The sequence below is a fragment of the Amblyomma maculatum genome, chromosome 1, assembly GCF_055883805.1.
Source record: "Amblyomma maculatum isolate TAMU_Amacu chromosome 1, ASM5588380v1, whole genome shotgun sequence".
Taxonomy (NCBI): domain Eukaryota; kingdom Metazoa; phylum Arthropoda; class Arachnida; order Ixodida; family Ixodidae; genus Amblyomma; species Amblyomma maculatum.
This window is the reverse complement of record NC_139344.1, coordinates 5,863,502-5,884,211: the sequence shown is the minus strand read 5'-3', so window position 1 is coordinate 5,884,211 and position 20,710 is coordinate 5,863,502. Positions and strand designations below refer to the sequence as shown.

At 42.9% G+C, this 20,710-nt stretch overlaps 1 protein-coding gene and 1 long non-coding RNA gene across 2 annotated transcripts in view; one reads left to right on the top strand and one right to left on the bottom strand.

The window, feature by feature from the left end:
• Positions 1 to 13,336, bottom strand: part of LOC146201533 (uncharacterized) — a 32,673-nt gene extending 19,337 nt beyond the window's left edge. The window contains exons 1-2 of the mRNA XM_084587621.1: positions 13,180 to 13,336; positions 1,091 to 1,448 (exon numbers count right to left, since the gene is read on the bottom strand). Of these exons, the coding sequence (XP_084443747.1) occupies positions 1,091 to 1,448; positions 13,180 to 13,298 (477 nt within the window). The 5' untranslated portion in view covers positions 13,299 to 13,336. The remainder of the gene's footprint in view (positions 1 to 1,090; positions 1,449 to 13,179) is intronic.
• The window catches only part of LOC146201532 (uncharacterized), a 44,683-nt gene continuing 26,405 nt past the window's right edge, over positions 2,433 to 20,710 (top strand). Inside the window, exon 1 of the long non-coding RNA XR_014703555.1 lies at positions 2,433 to 3,757. This is a non-coding gene — a long non-coding RNA (uncharacterized LOC146201532). The remainder of the gene's footprint in view (positions 3,758 to 20,710) is intronic.

Genomic DNA, 20,710 nt, shown 5'->3' with positions numbered 1-20,710 from the left:
TGAACGTATTTGGCCTTCTAAGCGATGCTTCCAAAAACTAGACACTCAAAAAATGATTAAAGCAAATTATTGAGTCCCATCAAGCGAGGGGTTTCATGTGACACCTCAAAGTGCCCCAAAGTCTCCGTATATTTTAGTTCGCTTAGAGCACAGTTTGCGTAGAGTAAAATGTAAACTAAATTTTCAGAGTCTGCTGCAACGAAGACCACAAAATTTATTTATTTATTTATTTATTTATTTATTTATTTATTTATTTATTTATTTATTTATTTATTTATTTATTTATTTATTTATTTATTTATTTATTTATTTATTTATTTATTTATTTATTTATTTATGTTAACTTTAAATGGGAATTTAGTTAACTTTCTTTGCCTTTATCTTTGCTTCAGGATTTGTTATGGATAACTCTGGCTAGCATTTTCCAACGCAAGTAACATTAAAGCAATAAACGTTTTCCCCGGTATGCGCTATGTCATTTAATAGACCTTATCTGGTTGAGTCATTTTCTGATTATTTGTCCTTTTCCTCGTTTGGTTGCTATGCTTTTGGTCTTTCGGCTTTTCACATGCATCCTAAATGCTTTCATAAAGGTGTATTTCAGCCCTTTGATTAACCTGCTCTAGCGTACCTGCTCATGATAACAAATAAAAGTATAAACTGAATCGTAGGCGACGTGAATATTCAATAAATTGTGGAAACGTTTAGTTTCATATTGATCTGTTACTAGACAGTGAATGTAGACTTCAAGAACGTACATTTGCTACTATGGTTGCTTCATTGCTGCAAGCCCGATGTATGCTTTGTGAACGGGTGTTGACACAGACGCATGCTCCTGCTTTCAATGCCGTACATAGGCGCAGTATGAGTCACTTAATATTCTCCATTCAATTCGCAACAAGCTGCATTTTACTGCGTGTTCTCACGTTGTTAATCAGTCCCTTCGGTTGCCCCTATTATTGCGCGTATGCGGACCACGGATCCATTACTGCTAAAAAAAAAAAAAAAAAAACAGCGCGCTCCTTAGAAGCATACATATGCTTCTAAGGAGCTTCTACGTATTCTTCAGTGGTACCACTGATGAGCTCACCTGTGCAGGAGCTTCTCCGCCAGTTGACGTGGCGTTCCCGGTGTCGTTCAGCTTCACTAGCATTTTCTCAATCTCTTCGATGTCCGAAACGGTGAGCACGTCAGTCGAGTTCTGTGGAAACCTGATTCGTGTGTGGTAATCTGGCGCAAATCCCGGGTCCACCTGCGGTGAGCCTGGAACTGGCGACGGCGGAAGCAGGGCCGGGAGCCACGACGAGTTAGCGGCGCCCTCGTCGCTGCGACGCCAAATGATAACGTCTCCATCGGGGAAGTCACTCGGCAACGGTGTGGTGACGTTCTCGACGGCCGCCGCGACCGCCAGCCGCAGCGCGGTTATCGGCAGGATCATCTTCGGTGTCCTGGGCAGAACAATAGAAATAGCGCTGATTATCGGCTCGAGGAGCAAAAGCGCAGTACATCTTAAGATTGCGTGTGTAGACACGTCTCTGATTCCATTGAAGACCTCGCAGCGGGCGAACCAAACGCCAGAGCCCGCTCCAACTGTGACCCTCTTCCATCCCACGCCCTCTCCATCAACAAAGAATAGATAAGAGCAAACCTTGTACACAGGTTAATCTACAGAAGCTGTATCCCATAGTGTTCGTGGCACTCCCACAACAGGGCTGGTTTATTCTTTCAATTCTTTCAATATATATATATGACTTTCATTTGTTCTTCAAAACTCCGTCTTTGTGGACACGCGCTGAAATAACGCCGTAGCACGTGGAAAAGGTGCTTCCTAGCGGTGTAATTTTTTCGACTTCAACATTCAAATTCTATCGATGCCAAGCATAGCATTGATAGAATTTGTATAAAGTTTCCTGCATGTGCTTCAAGCATAACTAACTTTTACCTCTTATGTGAAAGTATATAAGTGGAAAACAAAATGTATTATACGCTCATGAAGTTTGTTCATACGTCCTTTCAGCAAAATGAACACAGAGGCAGCATTTTAATGCCACCTTACAGTGTTAGTAAGTTGGAGACATTGAGAAAATCGAAATCTTAGCGCACCAATCGCAGAGCAAGCTTAGACACTAGTGAAAACAGGTCGAATCGTGGGAGATATCCCTTGTAGCAGTTCAGGGGCTGCACTGGCGCATTTGATTCGAAAGATGCATCCCCCTCTTATTAAAGTATTTGAAGATAATGAACCGAAAATGCCTGAGTGCGAAAGTGGTGTTTCCTCTCGATGTTCGAGAAAGAAACTGTTTCAGGTCGTTTTCTAACTTTCCATTTGAAATGGCACAACGAAACAAAATTAAGAATGAGTCAAGTGCCTCGAAATAACAAGAATCATGGCTTGCAAGCATATTTATCCCTCGAGCTTTTCATTGCCTCTCTTTATAAACATGTCCAGGTAAGGCAGGATGGTTTTTTAACCGTTTCGGCTATGGCTATGCATGACGCTTCGTTCTCTCTCACGAATTGAGTGGTTTGATCCCGGCCTCTTTCGCACAAAGGTGGATACGAAGTGCGAAGTAAATACATTCATTAAGACTTCGGTTTAGGTTAAAGAACCACTGCCTGTCTTCAACGCTTAGCCGCTCTCCACTATACGGCGTGCATCAGATAGCCTTCGGTGCTGCTTCGACATAAGGAAATTGTTACCCATGAGAGCGGAGCAGGAAAAAAAAAAAAAACGAAAAGAAATCATGCCCCAGTTATTACTGATAAAGCCTGTAATAAGTGGATTGAAAGGTACGAATAGTTAAAGCAGCAGCGTTTCGCACCCAACACTTATTTCTTAGTGTTGACATCGAAAAGGACACTGCAGTTAAAAGTACACTTTACACCAGCTCACCAGGCAGCACCGAAATCTTATAATAATGAAACGTTTGTTTGGTCCCGTGTTAGGAAGGGTTACTCGAGTATTTTCTTTTCTTGCAGTCTGGTGCATACAGAAATAAACGCTGTAGTAAACGTTTCGTTGCCTTAATGAAATATGTGAACGGCCTATGTACAAGACTCACCGAATGCTAAAGCGTGCTGTAAAACCAGACGCGCCTTTTGTGACGGCAAATATCTTCATCCAACACAGTGCAATGAACTTGGAGTAACGCAGGCAATAGTAGAGCACGACTAATATATGCCGTTCATAACGCTTCCTAATGAATACACAGGAGCTCAGTTTATGGGCAGCCATCACGCTGTCCCATTATTATTTATAAGTGAAGAGGCGAATTACCAATTCTGTTGTGAAATTTTTAGGTTCTCAACGCAATTGATCGGAAGCATAATGTGAAATATTTAACTGCAAAATCTTTTACTTCAAGAATACAATCGCAATGATAACAGTTCCGAATATGTTGAAATGAAATGCTCGAGATTTTGGTTGGTTTGGTTGGTTAGCATCCCGAAGCCGCTTAGGCTATGAGAGGCTCCGTAATGGAGGATTCCGGAAATTTCGACCACCTGGAAATCTTTAATGTGCACTGACATTGCACGGCACACGGATGCCGCTCCATTTCGCCCCCATCGAAAGTCAGCTGCCAGTGGTCGGGACCGAACCCGGGTACTCCAGCACAGTAGTCGGGCGTCTCAACCGCTGCACCACCGCGGCTGGGCCAATGCTCAAGATGTATTTGTAATGTTGTTTCAAACTTAAGGGTACCTGAATATTACAACACTTATAAAACCAGCATCAGCATGATGCTCCATTCTTAAGGTAAGCTAATGTTTACGACATAGCATGCTACTTGATTTGTTCATATTTAAATCAGCATAACATTTTCCGTGTAGCATATAACATTACTGCCGCTTGCAAAACCGTTTTATAACAATGTTGTAAGATGTGATGCTTCCTGCATCTAAAGGCGCCAGGTTAATGGAAATTCGGAGTTAACATGCAGAAGCGGGAAGTGGCAATGAAAGGCCACGCAGAGGCACATGGTGCCAGCTCAATTCTTCTAAGCCACTCATCATTGCAGTTTTTCGTCAGAGCCAGCCTCTGTTTAGCGTGGTTTCTTATTTCGTTACACCAAGTCAGTGAAAAACCACGTGTGTGTTTTTCTCACGCAATCCGTAAACCGGCAGTTAGAACTACGGGTTGTCTCCACCGTTTAGCCTCTCTCCACTATACGGCGTGCATCAAATAGCCTTCGGTGCTGCTTCAATATAAGGAAATTGTTACCCATGCGAGCGGAGCAGAAGAAACGAAACGATGTTGTGTTCTAGCTATTACTGCTAAAACCTGTAATAAATGGATTAAAAGCTATGAACCAAGCACGCAATTTTCATGCTAAGCATCCACTCGAGCTTCTCGCGCCCTCTCGTAGTGCGGAAAGCCACCAAGGTAACAATTTTCGTCGCCAGAGGGAGCGGAGCGACAACGTAGCATAGGGAACCTACATGTTGCGCCGCGGCGTCGACAAAGTAGCCTACATGTTGCGTCGCCGCAACATGTAGGCTCCCTAACGTAGCATAGAGCGACTGGGAACACGGCGGTGTTGACGTAAACGGGGTTCCAACCGGTCTAGTTTACTATGGGAAGCCTCCGGCCTTTTCTGCATTTTCCTTGTCTTCGGATGACAATAAATAAGACAAAGCGAAGCTCGCCCTCTTGGAAAAGCAGCTTTTCTGACTGCGCCATTACATCAGTTTGAAACTGTAGTGCGAGTGGTATTACTAATAACAATTTGTTTTTAGCCGCATGTGACCATGCTGAAAAACTGCGGAGAGAGGTATTGATACACTAGGGATGATAACATCGGCAGTTGAATGCTGCGTAGTTTGGCCTACTAGAAATACAGACTGCAGATGCTCACACAGTGCTGGCTCTAACATATAGCATACCCATTTGACTATTTATACTGAATCACTGCGGCATGCACCCTCGAGTAGGATCTGTGAGACACCTCTGAGCGCCTTTGTCTACAGCTGCAGGCATCAATCCTTTCAGACACCAGACCGAAGAACGGAACGAACTGAAGAAGAAATGAGGCGTAATCTTCAAAACGCGCTTTTGCTTAGATATTATACTTCATGTGGCTGTTTTGAAGCACCATTTGGTACAAGTTATGCCTCACTAAAAGAAAACGAAAGTAAGAGGAAAACGGGGAGATGGGAGTAAAAAACACTCATTATTTCTACCGAAACGTTAACGCCTACGTCTCCAGTTCTTTTAGAAGGGTGCTCGTGGAAATACCTTAGCTTTTCATATCCAATAAACAGAAGTCTACTTTACGCGCACATCGCTTTTCATTCTGAGGAGACTATGAAATACTGTAAAATATTGTTACGAAAAGTTTAATGGTAATCGTCTATCTTCTGATGCAAAGCAAAATCTTCTTTTGAAGCTTTGTCGTGCGATTCCACTGTATAGTTAAAGCAACATCAAAAACAAATGGATCCAATTTTAAATTAATTTTAAGCCATCTGTGTGCGGTATAGCTAGGAGACCAAAACACATAAGGGTGAAATTATTAAATTATTCTTGGGCCATCTGTGGTATAGCTAAGAGACGATAAAACATAAGGGTGCGCTATTTAAATTAATTTTGAGGCAGCTGTTAAATATTTTAGGTAGAGTAACTCACTTAGCGAAGTGCATAATTTAATATTTTGATGAGTACAAAGACTTTGCTTCTAACGTTTGTCCTGCGCTCGCACTGGACATCTAAAAGAGTCATATAAAATCGATGAGGTGCGTTAAATAGCAGATAAGTTCACGGTTGCCAAGAGATGACCTAGATATGGTGATTGTTATGGCAAAATCGTATGATGTGCGAAAAAAACGAGATTATAAACAAGTGTGTACTTATCAAGGTATGCGGGGCAAAATTCTGCTAGAGGGTTTCCAATCGGATGATACAGCGTGCATTTTTTGTTTGTCTGCCCAGCGGACGACCATAAACGCAACTTGTTCAAGGTGATGAGAAAACCAGCAGTTCCTTTGCCATAGAACTGGGTACTCTATGGTAAAATGCTGACGGCTTGCTCGTCCCCTTGGAGAATTTGCGTTCTTGTTCGTCACCATGCACGGCAACATGGAGAATTCATGCCTGTAAAGAAACCTGCTCCCGTTAATTAAACACTTCGGGCTTAGCCCTGGATTCGCTTCACGACCTTAACGTTCCGACATGTGCGTGCTTTTCACCGAGTCTATGCCTTACTCTGCTTCATAAAATGACCCTTTAATAGATGCTCTTATCACAAGTTAGTTTGAAGTGGTTCTTCAACGCCAGGATTTAGACTTAATCAACGTTTTACTGGGTTTAGAGCTGATATATCCCGATCAATAGAGGGTGTTACTCGGCACAGGAGCGTCAGCCCGTCATGCGCGAACCAAAAAGTAAGCTTTGTGACAGAATTTGCTGAGGCGGTACTGAGAGTTTAAGACAGCGGTAACAAGAAACGATTTCTCAACTTCGGGAAGGGACAAACGGCTTCCTTTCACGCATAAACTCCTTTCATGCTTTCTTCCTCAGATGATGTTGCATCTGTCGTGTTGATGAAACCTACAGAAGAGAGGCATTTGGCGAAAACTTTTGACCTCCTTCCATCTTTGCGCTTGATACAGAAAGAAAGAGCGCAGGCTTCCGGTTGTTTCCAACTGCAATGCCCGATTTTAGCCGTGACGCAGCTCCGGGGGGTTTTCGGCACACTAGAATGCCGACCTGACATCATGGCTTCTGCGCCTGTTAGATTTCCCTCACAGAAGTAATAAAATAAAAAATTGCGCCTACCGTATCGACATGTGGATTAAGCACGCTTAGAGCGTGTCACTTCCTGCTGCGTCATTTGTAAGCGACAAGGTCGCTCGGCCCGTAATTGCGCTTCCTTCCGAGAAGCCGAACGCTCGCCGGCGTTGACATTTCCCCGCTCGTGTTAACTTCCAGTGTTACAGTGCGAAGGAAATGATCGAGAAAGAGTTGGGGCAGCATTATTAAGAAGCAAGAATAGAGCACAATTTCCCATAAAGTCTACGACATTCGCTACTAGTGCTGAGTCTCGCTATGGGTGTTAACGTTAAAGTTAAATTGAAAAGATAAGCGTTTTTGTCGAGTCTCAGCTGTATGCTCCGCAGTAAGATGCACGCACTAGCGTCTCAGTGGCCTGTAGTACGCTAATTGTCGGATTATAATAGAGGACCCACTACTGAATGCGAAAGTTTTATAGAACTTGTTTTAATTCGAGACACATTTGAGGCATGCTTAAATTAAGACACGTTATATCAAATTAACATATGCAGGGGGTCGCAGTGTCTCTTATTCATACTGTCGTTGAAACTGAAGGCAGTAAGCCATTAGAAAGAAAAACAGAAACGGAATACCTTCGTTTAGTATTCGTACTGTTCTTTTGCTGATGCGGTTCCCCCCCCCCCCCCCCCCCCCGTTATTTTTTTTTTTTTTTCACAAGGACTTGCACAAAATATTACGTAGTACTTGGTTGATCTCAACCTGGTTGTTCGCACTGTACGAGATAATTTTCATGGTATATCTCACAATGAAAATATAAGCAACTGGTCATCCGAAGTATGCACACTTTGCCGGAGGTGGGAAATCATTTTTTGTAAAGATAACTTGATTTGTCTGCCTTATTCTTAGTACAGCATTTTTGGTGCGCGGCTTGAGTTTTCATATGAGAGTCAACATTAAAATGTAACGTTTTTGAAAACTCACTAAATATAGCGCTTATGAATGCGCGAAACGAGAAACGATGGGCTCATTTAAAGATATTAAGTGGTACAGGTTCTCGGTAGCTATAGCTGGCTAATTAGAAGAAACATTTGAAATATGCTGCAGGTGAAGCATAAATAGGGAGGAGTGCACGAGACACGGCATTAGAACTCGACTCTTGCTTTTTGAACGCAGAACGCTAGAAACAGGTGAGCCGCAGGAACGCAACTGGCTTCTATTGTAGCGCCGAGTAGTTTGTAAGCAGCCGAGAGCAAAAAAATAAAAAAATAATAATAATAATACTAAGCGGAATCTCATGGCACTTCGTGCCAATGGGCAACCAAAAGGTGAACAACTATCAATGTCCTAATTTCTTCCTGGTGTTTATAAAACGGGTCATAGAAACAGCGCACTTTTCCGCTTGAATGATGTTTCACAGTTGCTGAGACACTCCAGTGCATTGACTGAACGACGCAGATTGGGCAAAAATTGAGAAATATATATATATATATATATATATATATATATATATATATATATATATATATATATATATATATATATATATATATATATATATATATATATATATATATATATATAAGAAGCCAACAGTCGGCGAGGCCAAGGAAAGCGTTGGGGATGGTAGTTTGTCTTTTCGTTTTTTTTTGTTTTTTTTTATGTTTACTTGGATAATCACAGAAATGAGTAATGTAATCTGCTTAGGGGAAAGATAATTAAACACAAAGTAGAAGAAAAAACAACGTGCCGATGGGGCACGTTGTTTTTTCTTCTACTTTGTGTTTAATTATCTTTCCCCTAAACAGATTACATTACTAATCTCTGTGATTATCCAAGTAAACATTAAAAAAAAAAAACGAAAAGACATAAACTACCATCCCCAACGCTTTCCTTGGCCTCGCCGACTGTTGGCTTCTTTCCTTCATGTATATATATATATATATATATAGTCTTGTCTTCTATCAATCCTGAATACAAAAACATTTCTTATAAACAGTCACTGGCTCACATGCTTTTCTCCCTATACGAAGAATCAGTAGAGCCAAGTTTCCCAAAACAAGTGTTCATATGTCGAGTATGCACGCAACATTCTTTGGAGATAACGCTCACTGCAAATTCTGCTGTAAGCACTAAAGCAGAGAGAAGCGAAAGTTTTTATGTGCTAAGATGGTCCTTTAAAGGCATTCAGCCAGAGCAAGAAGGATGCTTACGTTCCATGTTTACTCGGCGTTTTTCTTACCTCGTCTGACGCATCATGCGTCTTCTTCCCTTCTTCGCGGCCAATTTGAGTTAATGCTCTTTCGACTTCGGTACAATGCAAAAGAAAAACTCGTGCGACGGTTACCAGTAAATAATGCGAATATTTCAGCGCGAGCTGTAATGTGAGAGCAAATAATTTCCACAGATATGCTGTGTTTTTATTCTTTTCCCTCCCAAATTCAGAAGCTCTATGTTAACCCAGACATGCCCGGATTACAGTGATGGCCCCGTATAGCCATCACACGGCCATCACACGGCCCGTATGGCCATCACTAGAACCCCAGCATCAACACAGCAACACTAACACGCAGCAGGTTGAGGTTTCGAAGCCGGGTTCACCCTGAAAGAGCTTAGCGGAATGACTTTGCGGTGCCTCTTTCAATCAGACACCCCTAGGAAAGCTGAGCGCCTGGCAGGAGCACACTTAATTGTACCCACCTTTTTTTCCAGGGGTTAAAATTCGAACCAATCGCCTCCCGGCGCAAAAGAGCATGTCTAAGCTTTGTGGCTTAGGCTTCTACCTCCCCCTCCCCCTCTATCCCCCCCCCCCTCTCTCTCTATTTATCAGGCACTTCCCTGCTCGTCACCTCCCCTAAATGTGAAGAAGGGGTCCCCTTCTCCACTTCTCCACCTGCCGGCCGTGGCAGGTGGCAGGTGAGGCTGTGGACTCCGACGACGACGACGAGAAATTGACGAACGAGGCATTCAATAAGTACTCTCTAAAACGCGCGCAAGACTGTTAAATTCTCATATTTTGACAAGAGAGCACCGGAGGGGACGGCTACTAAAGGGATATTTCGGTACGTATATTGTTGAAGTTTGTCTTTAAAATGAAGTATCTCTAAATAAGCGATCTCAAACTGATATACTATGCAGGCCGCATTAAAGAAGTGTCGTCCATCGCGGACCCATGGAGCTCAAAAAAGATGGGAACAATTAAAAAAATTCCAGGCAAGCAAAAAAGGCCAATGCTTCGTTCCCAGACCACACCCTCCCACTCTCCGTGAAAAGAAGAGCGCCGCAAGCACGATTCTGCCAAAACTCTGCACAGCGGTGCCTCTTAAGGATGTTTGGAGGAAAACTACTCAATTGGAAAAACGGTCAGCAAGTACCACAGTCACCAATCTTCAAAATAAAAAATTAAAGTCTGGAGGGCAGAAAGAGGGCATGTTGCCTGGCACATTACTCCTGAAGGCAGCTGATGTCCGTCTGAAGCGACGCAGATTAAGCAGCCAATGTCTCTTTTCATTTCCACGATGAACGTGTACCGTATGGGTACATGGCCTTTTAGCAAATATCAGTGGAATACGAGTCTCGTGGTAAACCCGGATCGCGGAGCTGGAATGTATTTTCGGAGCAAAGGCTCAAATTTTAGGAGCCGGCGGAGCACATGTTTCAGGCCACTGTTCTAAATTATGTTTCTCTTTTTTTTTTGTTTACATTTCACCGGTTATAAAAAGAGCGCAAGACAAAAGGCTGAATCAAGAGAACTAGAATGGTTAGCATGGGCACAGAGGGATCCTTCCAAAGGGGTTCTAGTCTCAAAATAAAAAAAAAGCTGCAAGAAAGCTGCGATCTCTAAAAAAGATGAGGCAAAATTTTTATTATTTATTTATTTAATTATTTATTTATTTCATGCTACCTCATGGACCACGCAGATGGCCTTAGATAGGGGATGGGTGGTACAAAAGTTTACACTTGACTTAGAAATGGACAAAACGTTACTATAAGATAATAAATAGTTATTTAGAAGAATAAATGCAGATCACTCCAATGAATACAAAGTCTGAATTAGAATGAAACGAGCTCTAATAAGCTTCGCGAAGTTTTGGGTGAGAAACTGAATCGACTATGCCTCAAAATACCACCAAAGTAAACACTTAACGACCATTTAGGCGTTGTCATTTGATGCCTGCCACATGCTGCCTTATGGTCCCCAGTTTGTCTTGCGCTTTTCGCGCGCTGTTTTTTACAATACCGGGGTCAGTTTTCTTAAAGATGAGGTGCGTGGCCAGAACTAATTATTAATCAGTTCTTCAGGTCATCGATGATTCGAAAGAAGCGATAAGGCACCAGCAAGCTTTAAGGCAAATAATATGAGAAACATGCTGCTGGCAACCCACGTACCATCGCCTCACCCACGTCATTGCTCTATAATACTCGCACGAGGCCTTACACCACCGCCGCGAATGTACAGTTGGGAGCAAGAGTAGTGTATACCTCGCGAGCTTCGGCCATTTTGTGGACATCGCTCGCCAAGTATTTGATCACGCTTGGTGGTCACAAACGCGGTGAAATTTGACGATGATATGACTGCAGTTCAATGTTGTCCTCATCTTTGCTGCCCGAACACCAGGCGCCGCAGCCAAATAGAGCTAGGTGGTCACTGGGCGGACTTTTTTTTTTTTTCTTGTCGGTATATGCTACGCAACAACAACAACAACAACAACAACAACAACAACAAAAAGAAAATCGCTTCCAGTTGTTATTTTTCAGCGCGTGTGTTGTCCTTCGGTTGTCTTTGTTCGTTGCGCTGCTTTGCCTCTTGCTCAGCATGGCGCTACAACGCAATTTAGTCGAAACTCGAGTGGTTTACGCCACTTTTTCTGCGTACCCCACATCGCGATGTTAGCTCTTTCAATATACGCGGACCAGGAAATGTTGTGCTTAATCTCACGTAGAATTGATACATTTCGCGTCTCTAGAAAGACACAAGAAGTCAAGAAGCATAGAAAAGGTTGCAGAATCATCATTCTACAGATTATGCAACCTTGCCATTGCGTATCTATGAGAATGGCTCAGAATAAAATTGTGAGCGAGAGAGGTTTAAATAACAGTTTAAATATCAGGGGTTGTTAACAACCAACAAAAATAGTTCTGACACTTCCTTATGTCTAGAAAGAGACCTCAGACACATATAAAAAACGAGTGTAATGTAATGAAAATGCCTGACTCAACTATAGAGTATGATTCCAGCTTCATTAGCTCCCGCAGTACGCAAATAAGTGAGACGTCGAGACTAGGATGCCAGTACCTATGGCACGCTTCCCCTCCTTTAAGGGTGCAGGTTTTTCTGTGTTTTAAATCTGTAGCTCACGTGCTCAAAAGAATTTGCCGTATTGCATTTTGTGTTTTCATCAGATAACAGTGCGCTATTTTAACTGTTATTTTTCCTATATCCCACGACGAAACTATGTCCTGAACTTGTCTCAGGCCCTGTGGTGTTCAAAAAGCTGCCTATAGGCTCAGTTTGCAGACCTTTTCGAAGGCTTTCTAGAGCCCCTCTCAATCTCACTCTCTCTTTACCTCCAGACGCAGGTAAGTTGTGCAGATTTGAACCTAACCAAAAATGTTGAGAAAATGCGGAGTTTTCAAGACGTTTAATTCCCTCGTCTTCCATCCTAGTAGGCACGTAGTAAGCATTCAAACAGGTTTGCTTTATGCAGGCAAGTGAGGGCGCGGCCTTTCCTCGGCAAGGCATGTACTGGTTACTATAGGGTATTTGAGGCTCTGCATATTGCATTTCTTAAACAATAAAAATACTGCCCGTCAGCTCTGCAATGTTTGGGTACTGAAAGTAATTAGCACAATACGTATTGTTGCACAGAAATACCCATCATGACCATCTGCTTGCTCTGAGAAAAACATGCTAAGCGGAATCCGCCTCTAGTTTCATGCTAATCGACGTTTGCGCACATTGTTATCAGCGCGCCTGCTCAGCAAAATCTGTAATGGTTTTGTAGTCTTGATGCCACGACTGCAATTATGCTATACTTTCCGCTAAAACCTTTCTTTTTACATTTAGTTTCGTGGCTCTCTCAGCTCTCGATACACCTAATGTCAACCGAAGTGAGAAGGAAATATATTAAATCAAAATATCTCTTTTATCTAGCTATCCTTCCACTTCCAGCCCCCCATTTCCATCACCCTTCTTCCTCATCTCTGGCACTTGTTCGCGAACGGGGAAAATTACATTTGATGGCTGTTTTGTGTTCGTTTTCTTTCAAAATAAATGAGGAATCAATGCAGCGTAAGAACAACAACGCCCGAAGAGTATCAGACTTGTGCTATACTAGTGTGAGAGATGCTATCTCTTATTGTCACAAGCCTGTGTCTTAGCTTTGACTAAGCGCACTTCCCTTCACGAAATGCAAGGCACACACGGACTAATACGGATGCATGACACTCACCTTACGCTCCGCTCTTGCAGATCCGCCTTCTTAGCGAAGCCTATGCATGCGACGTACCAAGGGTGCTTCCTTTGTACTCGCCGGCTGACGAACGAAAAACGCAGTCTCGGGGCCGACATCCGTTTTGACGCCTTTGTGATGACGTCGCTATCAGAGCGGCGCACGCCTCTCGCTACCGCTAGCGCAGCGCACACAACGCCTCTACAACGCTGATTCGGGATCTCAGCGAGCATTTTAATTGGACCACGTTGCATGCCTGCAAGTAAAATGTTTAGAAATGTTGATGATAGCTAGGCGACGCGCTAACGAATGCGTATATCTTATTTCTCAACACAACGAGGTGGTTGCAGTTAGCCCTAGCTGTTTATTAGTGTTTGCTCCTTCGTATCCGGTCTAAAGCACTCGAATAGAAAAGGAAAAGGTTGTGACTTGTAGACTGTTTGAAGGCGAAAATAGACATCTAACCCGGAATATAGTCGGAGGGAGAGGGGAGATAGGAAGGATGTATAAGTAGCTTACGTTTGCCTAGAAACGAAAGAATAGTCATAGTACCACGCGGCTGAAGAAAATAGAAACTTTCGATACCACATTCTTCACGGCCTAATATTCTTCAATCGTATAGGTGTAGCGCGATTTTAACCGAACGCCAAAGCCGAGGTTGCTCAGTGAGCGGTGTTTCAAATATATATAACAGATTTTTTTTTTTTCCACCTCTAAATCCGGCTTTTCCCTTTACAATGTCATTCCCCGCACAACATGAGGTCTAAAATACTTAGTTTAAAGGCCGTGTTATTTACTCTCAAGGACTACAGTTGAGTGAGCTCCAAGGCACACAGATCGTGTGCTGACATTACGTTCGAAACAGTTGGTTTAACAGCCCTGCCAATATTCTTCTGTTACGAATGAGTCTAAAATTCTCATGTTTCTCTGACCAATAAAACAAAGCCATTAATTTATTTGTTACTGCGCTTGAATTCCTAACAAATATGCGATGCCTTACCAGACGCGAAAAGAGGATGCATTATTATTATTATTATTATTATTATTATTATTATTATTATTATTATTATTATTATTATTATTATTATTATTATTATTATTATTATTATTATTATTATTATTATTATTATTATTATTAACGTGACGAAATCCTGCCAAACCCATTTCCAATTGACACAATTTCTCGTGGATATCCTTGTTGATTTATGCTCACTGGAAAAGAAACGCCGTCATCCTACTCTATGCAGAAGAAAAAAAAAAGTCATTTACCACGGAGCGTATGCCTTTCATACGTTAAGCTCTGTTCTACCAGGAATGACATCGTATATGGCATGTAAAAACGCTGTAGTCAGTTGGAATAAATGCGATGGTTAAAGGAACGCATGTGCACCTTAACTCATCCATCGGGAAACAAGTCTTCAAGGCCTTTCAAATAGAGGAGAAACAAGCAAGTTCCGATGTGTTTTCTTTATTGTCTGTAATACAGTGATAAAATTTCCCATGACGACGTTCAATCGTATGCGATATGCCTGACAAAAAAGCTTTGGAAGCAGTTTGTGACACAATGAAACTCCGATCACAGTAATGCACGTTTATCTCTCAAGAGCACATCATTCTCTGTGTTTGTTTCCTGTTTTTGCGACCGTTGTTAATCGCTACCCCCAGCGATTACTCCTTTCTCATTAGTGGATTCAGCCCAACGCCGAGTCGTTGACCTATCAACGCATTAAAAGACGCATTAAAGAAAACATTTTCGCTGCGGTTCTTTCACAAGAACGCACACAGCCCTCCAATATGAAATGGAGCAACACGCTTACACAGAAACACAAAGTTTCGGTAATTTCCTTATTAATGTCCGAAATAGCTTCGGGATATATAAGCCAAGAGGAAAACAAAATAAAAAGCTATGCTAGAGAAAGTATGCTTGTCATATATAATTATAAAGTTAATATTTGTGCGCTTCTTTGTTATTCGGCTCCCTTTATATTCTAGGGGAATATACATTAAGATTATATGTTCATATCTGTCAAGTTTGGTGCGATTCACGTGGAAGGGTAAATATTGTCACGCTTGCCGCTCTCGACTACTACTGTTTCGACGGAGAAAACAATTACGATATACCTCGCGCCTATCTCACCAAAGTCTTCCGACCTTCACATCTTCCAGAGTGAACAACGCAACTACATGACTTTGGCGTCACTATTCGACGCCGCTCGTTAGGTATGCCCGTTTTAGCGTTTTACTTTACAAGCGGAATTTCAGCCCCGAAGGTGCGCGCTTTTTTCTCGTCGTGCTGGAAAACCTCGAGGCTCCTGTTCTCGAAATGATGCCTGATGGCGTCGCTTCTGGCTACTTGGAAGTTGTCCAGACCCTTCACCGCAAGCAGGAGGGTGTTACTGGTCAAATATGAGTCATGCCATTCAACGTTATGTAGCCAGTTGTGTACAGTGTCAGCATTACAAGCTCCATACAACACGTCTGCGGTTCGCTGTAGACACCCTATCACACCTCCGACAGTACCCTTCGAGGAAGTGGTCATCGACCGCTTGGGACCTTTCCCACGGTCTTTCAACCGCAACTGATGGATCATTGTGTTTATTGGCCATCTCATCCGATACTCTGAAACATCTGCAATGCCGTCAGTCACTGCTTCTTATTTGTTCCAACTTCTGCGGTTTCTGAATCTCCACCACGGTCCTCCTCGAGTTATCATCACTAACCGTGGACGACAATTTACTACTGATATTACTGAGGAACTTCTTCATCTTTATGCTTGCAATTTTCGTCATTCAACGCCGTCCATCCACAAACCAAGGGGTTCGTTAAGCGCGCCAATCGCACTTTCACCACTATGCTGGTTATTGTTTATTGTTTATTGGATACCTGCATCACTCGTAGGGCACTGCAGCAGGGGAGCTACATACGTTAATTATGACGTTACACATTATTTCAGTGCATAGCAAAAAGCATCGTTCAACGAAATATAAACAGTGCCTGATGGCACACTGTTCCAATCTCGCAGAGTCCTACCAAAAAAAAAAAAAAAAGAGTAACGCAAGATGTCATTCCTGAAAGACCTCCAAATCGTGGTCCAATCGCTTCAATATATAATTTGGTGCCTTAGTATACTTTTCGCGGTTGATGCCTGTTTTAAAGTAATAAATGTTATGAAAAAAGTTTGATCTAACATTTCTTCTACGATTCTTTAGCTATTGCCATTTAAGTTCATGTTTACGTTCTGTAATGCTAAATTTCCGGCTGTAATTTCCAAGAACAAATCTGAATGCCCTGTTCTGTATTTTTTGTCTAATTTGCCTATAAACTCAGCTGTGTGAGGGTCCCAAAAAACATACGCATACTCAAGTTTTGGTCAAATATGACTGAAGTTGGGTTGTTAAGTTACTTGGAAGGGGACTGAAATTCCTCCTCAAGAAACCGAAAACTGATGCTGCCCTATTTGCGATATAGTTAACGTGTCTCCACCGTAAATCAGGTGCAAAAACGACTGCCAGATATTTAAATTCCCTACTTGTGCCTAAGGTAATGTCACCAATTCTCATACGTATACGGATGGCAAGTGCGTTTTCTTGTAAAGGTGATGTGAACTGTTTCATTTAAAAATTAATCACATGTCCCAACGCGCACATCAACCTGCTATGGTATCAAAATCATCTTGCAAGACTTGTAAATCAGAATTGGCACTAATTACTCTGAAAACAACACAATCATCAGCAAACATTCTAAATAAAGACCATATACCAATTTAAATATCGTTAAAGGGACACTAAGGACACCCAAATATGTTATCAAAATCTAATAAACGGCATTTGGTGACACTGTCGCCGCATATCCGGCAACAGAAAATCGAATTATTGCTGAGATATTGCGATAAGAAGTTGAGGTTTTTTTTTGTTCCCGCCGGTCGAATTCAAACTGTTTTCTCCTCTACGTAGTAGGGTAGGATGACGCACACTATGACGCAAGAGGAGACTCCGTGATTGCTGGCGCGCGGGGAGCGGGGAATATTTCGCATGTGCGTGCCAAGTAATAATCTTCATTCGATACGCACTTAGGGTAGGCGCATCTGCTGCTCTAAGGTCGTATTTCACGCGCCGCAGGCCCAAACCAAACTATGCGGGCATGCACGAATTGCCTGAGCCGGAACATAGCTGAGAGACTAGCGGCATCTACCGACAAGGGGACGAAATGAGCATATTTTTATATTTGCCTTGCAACATTTACGTTGCCTTTTCATCTTTTCGCCGTCGTTTACGTGCGATAAAAGCATGTTATCATATTAGAGACAAAATCGACTACCGCATTCAAACGGTCAACGTAATTCGCATTTGTCAGCCTCCGGGATCCCTTGCGCGTCACTTGATTTGTAGTTCCCAGCCTCAGCCGTTTCGGCAGTGGCGGCGATAACTGTATTCCTGTTCTTCCTCTTTACTACCTTATAACAGCTCTGTTTTCAGTAAAATTGGCTTTTTTTGTAACCAGGAACTGGCATTCTATTGATGCAAGCCCACTTCATTTTTCTCTTTAGTGTCCCTGTAATATATAAAAAAACAGTGGACGCAAAACAGAGCCTTGAGGAACTCCCGAGGTCATTGATGTGTATTGGGAGAAAACACCGTGCAGAACAACAGCCTAATTCCGTAACGACAAATATTAGGCAATCGAATCTATAATATTATAGACAAGCTTATAAGCTTCTAATTTGGTATGGAGGAGGCTATGCGCAACTACATCGAATGCTTTGCGGAAGTCTAGGAAAACGCAGTCAACAACCTCTTGCTTATCAATTGCCAAGGCCAACTCGTGGGTAAACTCCAACTGTGTATCGCACCATAAACCTTGCCTGAAACCATGTCGGCTGGAACTTGGGAGATTATGTTTGGTTAAATAATTGTCAGAAAGGATACTGCTGTCAGAGAACCTTTACAGGGGCATAACGAGCGAAGCAATGTTGCCTTTTACTTTTTTGGCTGATATGAAATAAAGCTAATTCCATCATTGGGCTCTTTTTTATTTTCTTCCCAGGAGTGAAACTGTTTACTATAAACGTCTCTGCCGTTAATAACATTGTTGGTTGGTTGGTTTGTGGGGTTTAACGTCCCAAAGCGACTCAGGCTATGAGAGACGCCATAGTGGAGGATTCCGGAAATTTCGACCACCTGGGGTTCTTTAACGTGCACTGACATTGCACAGCACACGGGCACCTTGCTTTTCGCCGCCATCGAAAAGCAGCCGCCGAGGCCGGGATTCGATCCCGCGTCCTAAGCGCCGTAACCACTGCGCCACCCCGGCGGGGTGTTAATAACATTGTATTTCTTTTTTTGTGTGCGGGGCGTGCGAGAGGTGCGCCTGGGCAAGAAATGTAATTTTCTTTTCGAACTGCAAATTCTTTCCTCGTGTGCGCTAAACACTCTTTCTTTTGCAAGAGGTGAAATGAGCCTTCGTTTGAACATCAGGCATAACAGTTTTTTTTAACGCTACCCTTTCTCGGCTGACAAGGGGTTAAATCAGATATTTCCATTTGCAAATCTTCCATTGCATAAGATCAATTACTGCTTGGCTCGTGCGTTGGCTATTTTACCCATTTTACCCTTACTGGATGCTTTAATTAGTTTCAGGGTTTCATATAAAGTGGTGGTATCTCCGACAAGAAGATGACGATATTCAGCCTCCCTCAGCTGGCGACCAGCCACATTCGAGGCTGTCGGGCACTATGCATAGTTTGAAGAAATGCGATGAAAATGCAGCCGGTGTCACCACTTTGGACAACGATCTGCGAGAAATTTGAGCTTCGCAATTACCGCCGCGCAATGTAATTGCTTGACTACATCTTTCACGCTGATGTAGCATAATGTATATAATTTTCATAGTAGCCAGCACCTCCACACAGACTCATTGTAGCGGTTAAGGCGTCACGCCTTATACTGTGCGTCACGGAATGTAATAGTCCGGCGTGAACGCGAATTCAAGGACGGCGGAACCAGATTCCTCAGGATATCTACCGCGAAAGTCAGCCGTTAAACTGCAGTGTCCACGTGCCTGTTTTCGTATGCACGTACACGTAACGTGCTGGCCATGCATACGCTATCCTGCCTAATGCAGCTAACTAATTGCACGCCAGCGCCATAACCATTGCAAACCCGTACATCCGTCGCCGGCGGCCCTTGGTTATTTTCTGCCTCGCGCAATTGCGCCCTGCGTTCCTGACTTGTTATTTCCCCTACAGGATGTGGCGCCCACTCGTCAGACAGTCCTCCAGTCCGCACAGTTACGTGCGGCGCCGACGTAGCCGCGCTGCGCACGGCCGCTCCTGCGCGACAAAATAGACTCGCTCTACCACGAATGCTTCGCCTCAAGACGGTCCATGCAGCACCAGCAGAAGAGGTGAAAAGTAGTCGATTCCATCTCCTCTGTTCGAGGCCTCGCAAATTAAAGAGGCTAAAGAGGTAGGCCCAGAAAAAAAAAATCATAAAGCAAAGCGAATGGGTTTGGTTAGTTTCACTATTGACCTAAATATTAAAGGAATTTCATGCGTTCTAGCGATTTTCAATATCCTCGAACATCTTACTACTCACTCTTGTAATTATTTATAATTTTTATTCTTTAGTTTATTGCTTCTTTACGTAATCATTTATATCCAATTAAGTCGACACGAAACAACTCAGAAGCATGTGACGATTTCGCTTCATGGAAATATGCTTCTTGGCTTCTGCACTCGCCGGGCTGCGTCTCGCCGGGCTGCACGGTACAACGTGTCAACAAGCGGCATCGAGAGGAAACACGGCGGTTTGTCGCCAGCCTTGTAGAGATTCGATAACAGCGGTTCGTTGCGAGCTCCGCAAAATCAAACAAGGGGGAGCCCCGTTCTAGCCGCTCTTCGAACGCTGCTGCGCGCCTCCTTCGAGACCTGGTACGTCTCGGCGGCGCGATATCGATGTCCCAGCTGCTGCGGGCGGAAATGGCTCTAATGAACAGCGATAACGCTCTTGCACGCCTCTAGGGAGAAGCGCGGCCTCCGCACAGCCACAGGGTCCACATTCAGCTTGCATTAGCCTAACCTTTTTATGAGGTAGCAAGGAATATATGAATCACTCCATTGCCCAATGAAATGCTTGTGAAGTCTTTCTGAATAGGTCATTCGCCTAACCAATTGAAAAGTAGTCGCTTCCACCCTAACCTGTTCCTTACGTTTCTCTTAAATGACGCTATTTATGGCAGTATACCACCATCGCGTTGTTGAAAAAGGATTACGCTACCATTTTTATTTTGGATGCTGTGCTCAAATACCATAATTCCTTCTGTAAGCATTCGCTCTAAATTTGATCTTGCGTTCCTACATTTCTTAACAATTGATTTAAATAATGCCTTCTAATAATCGGCTATCTGCGTATCGAACTACAGGTTTCAATTTATTAGGTTACTTTTATTTATTCTTAAATTTTAACTGCATGAAAAATTGACCGCCAGGAATGCGGCAGGCAAAGAAAAAAAAAAGGCAGATAACGAAGAGGAT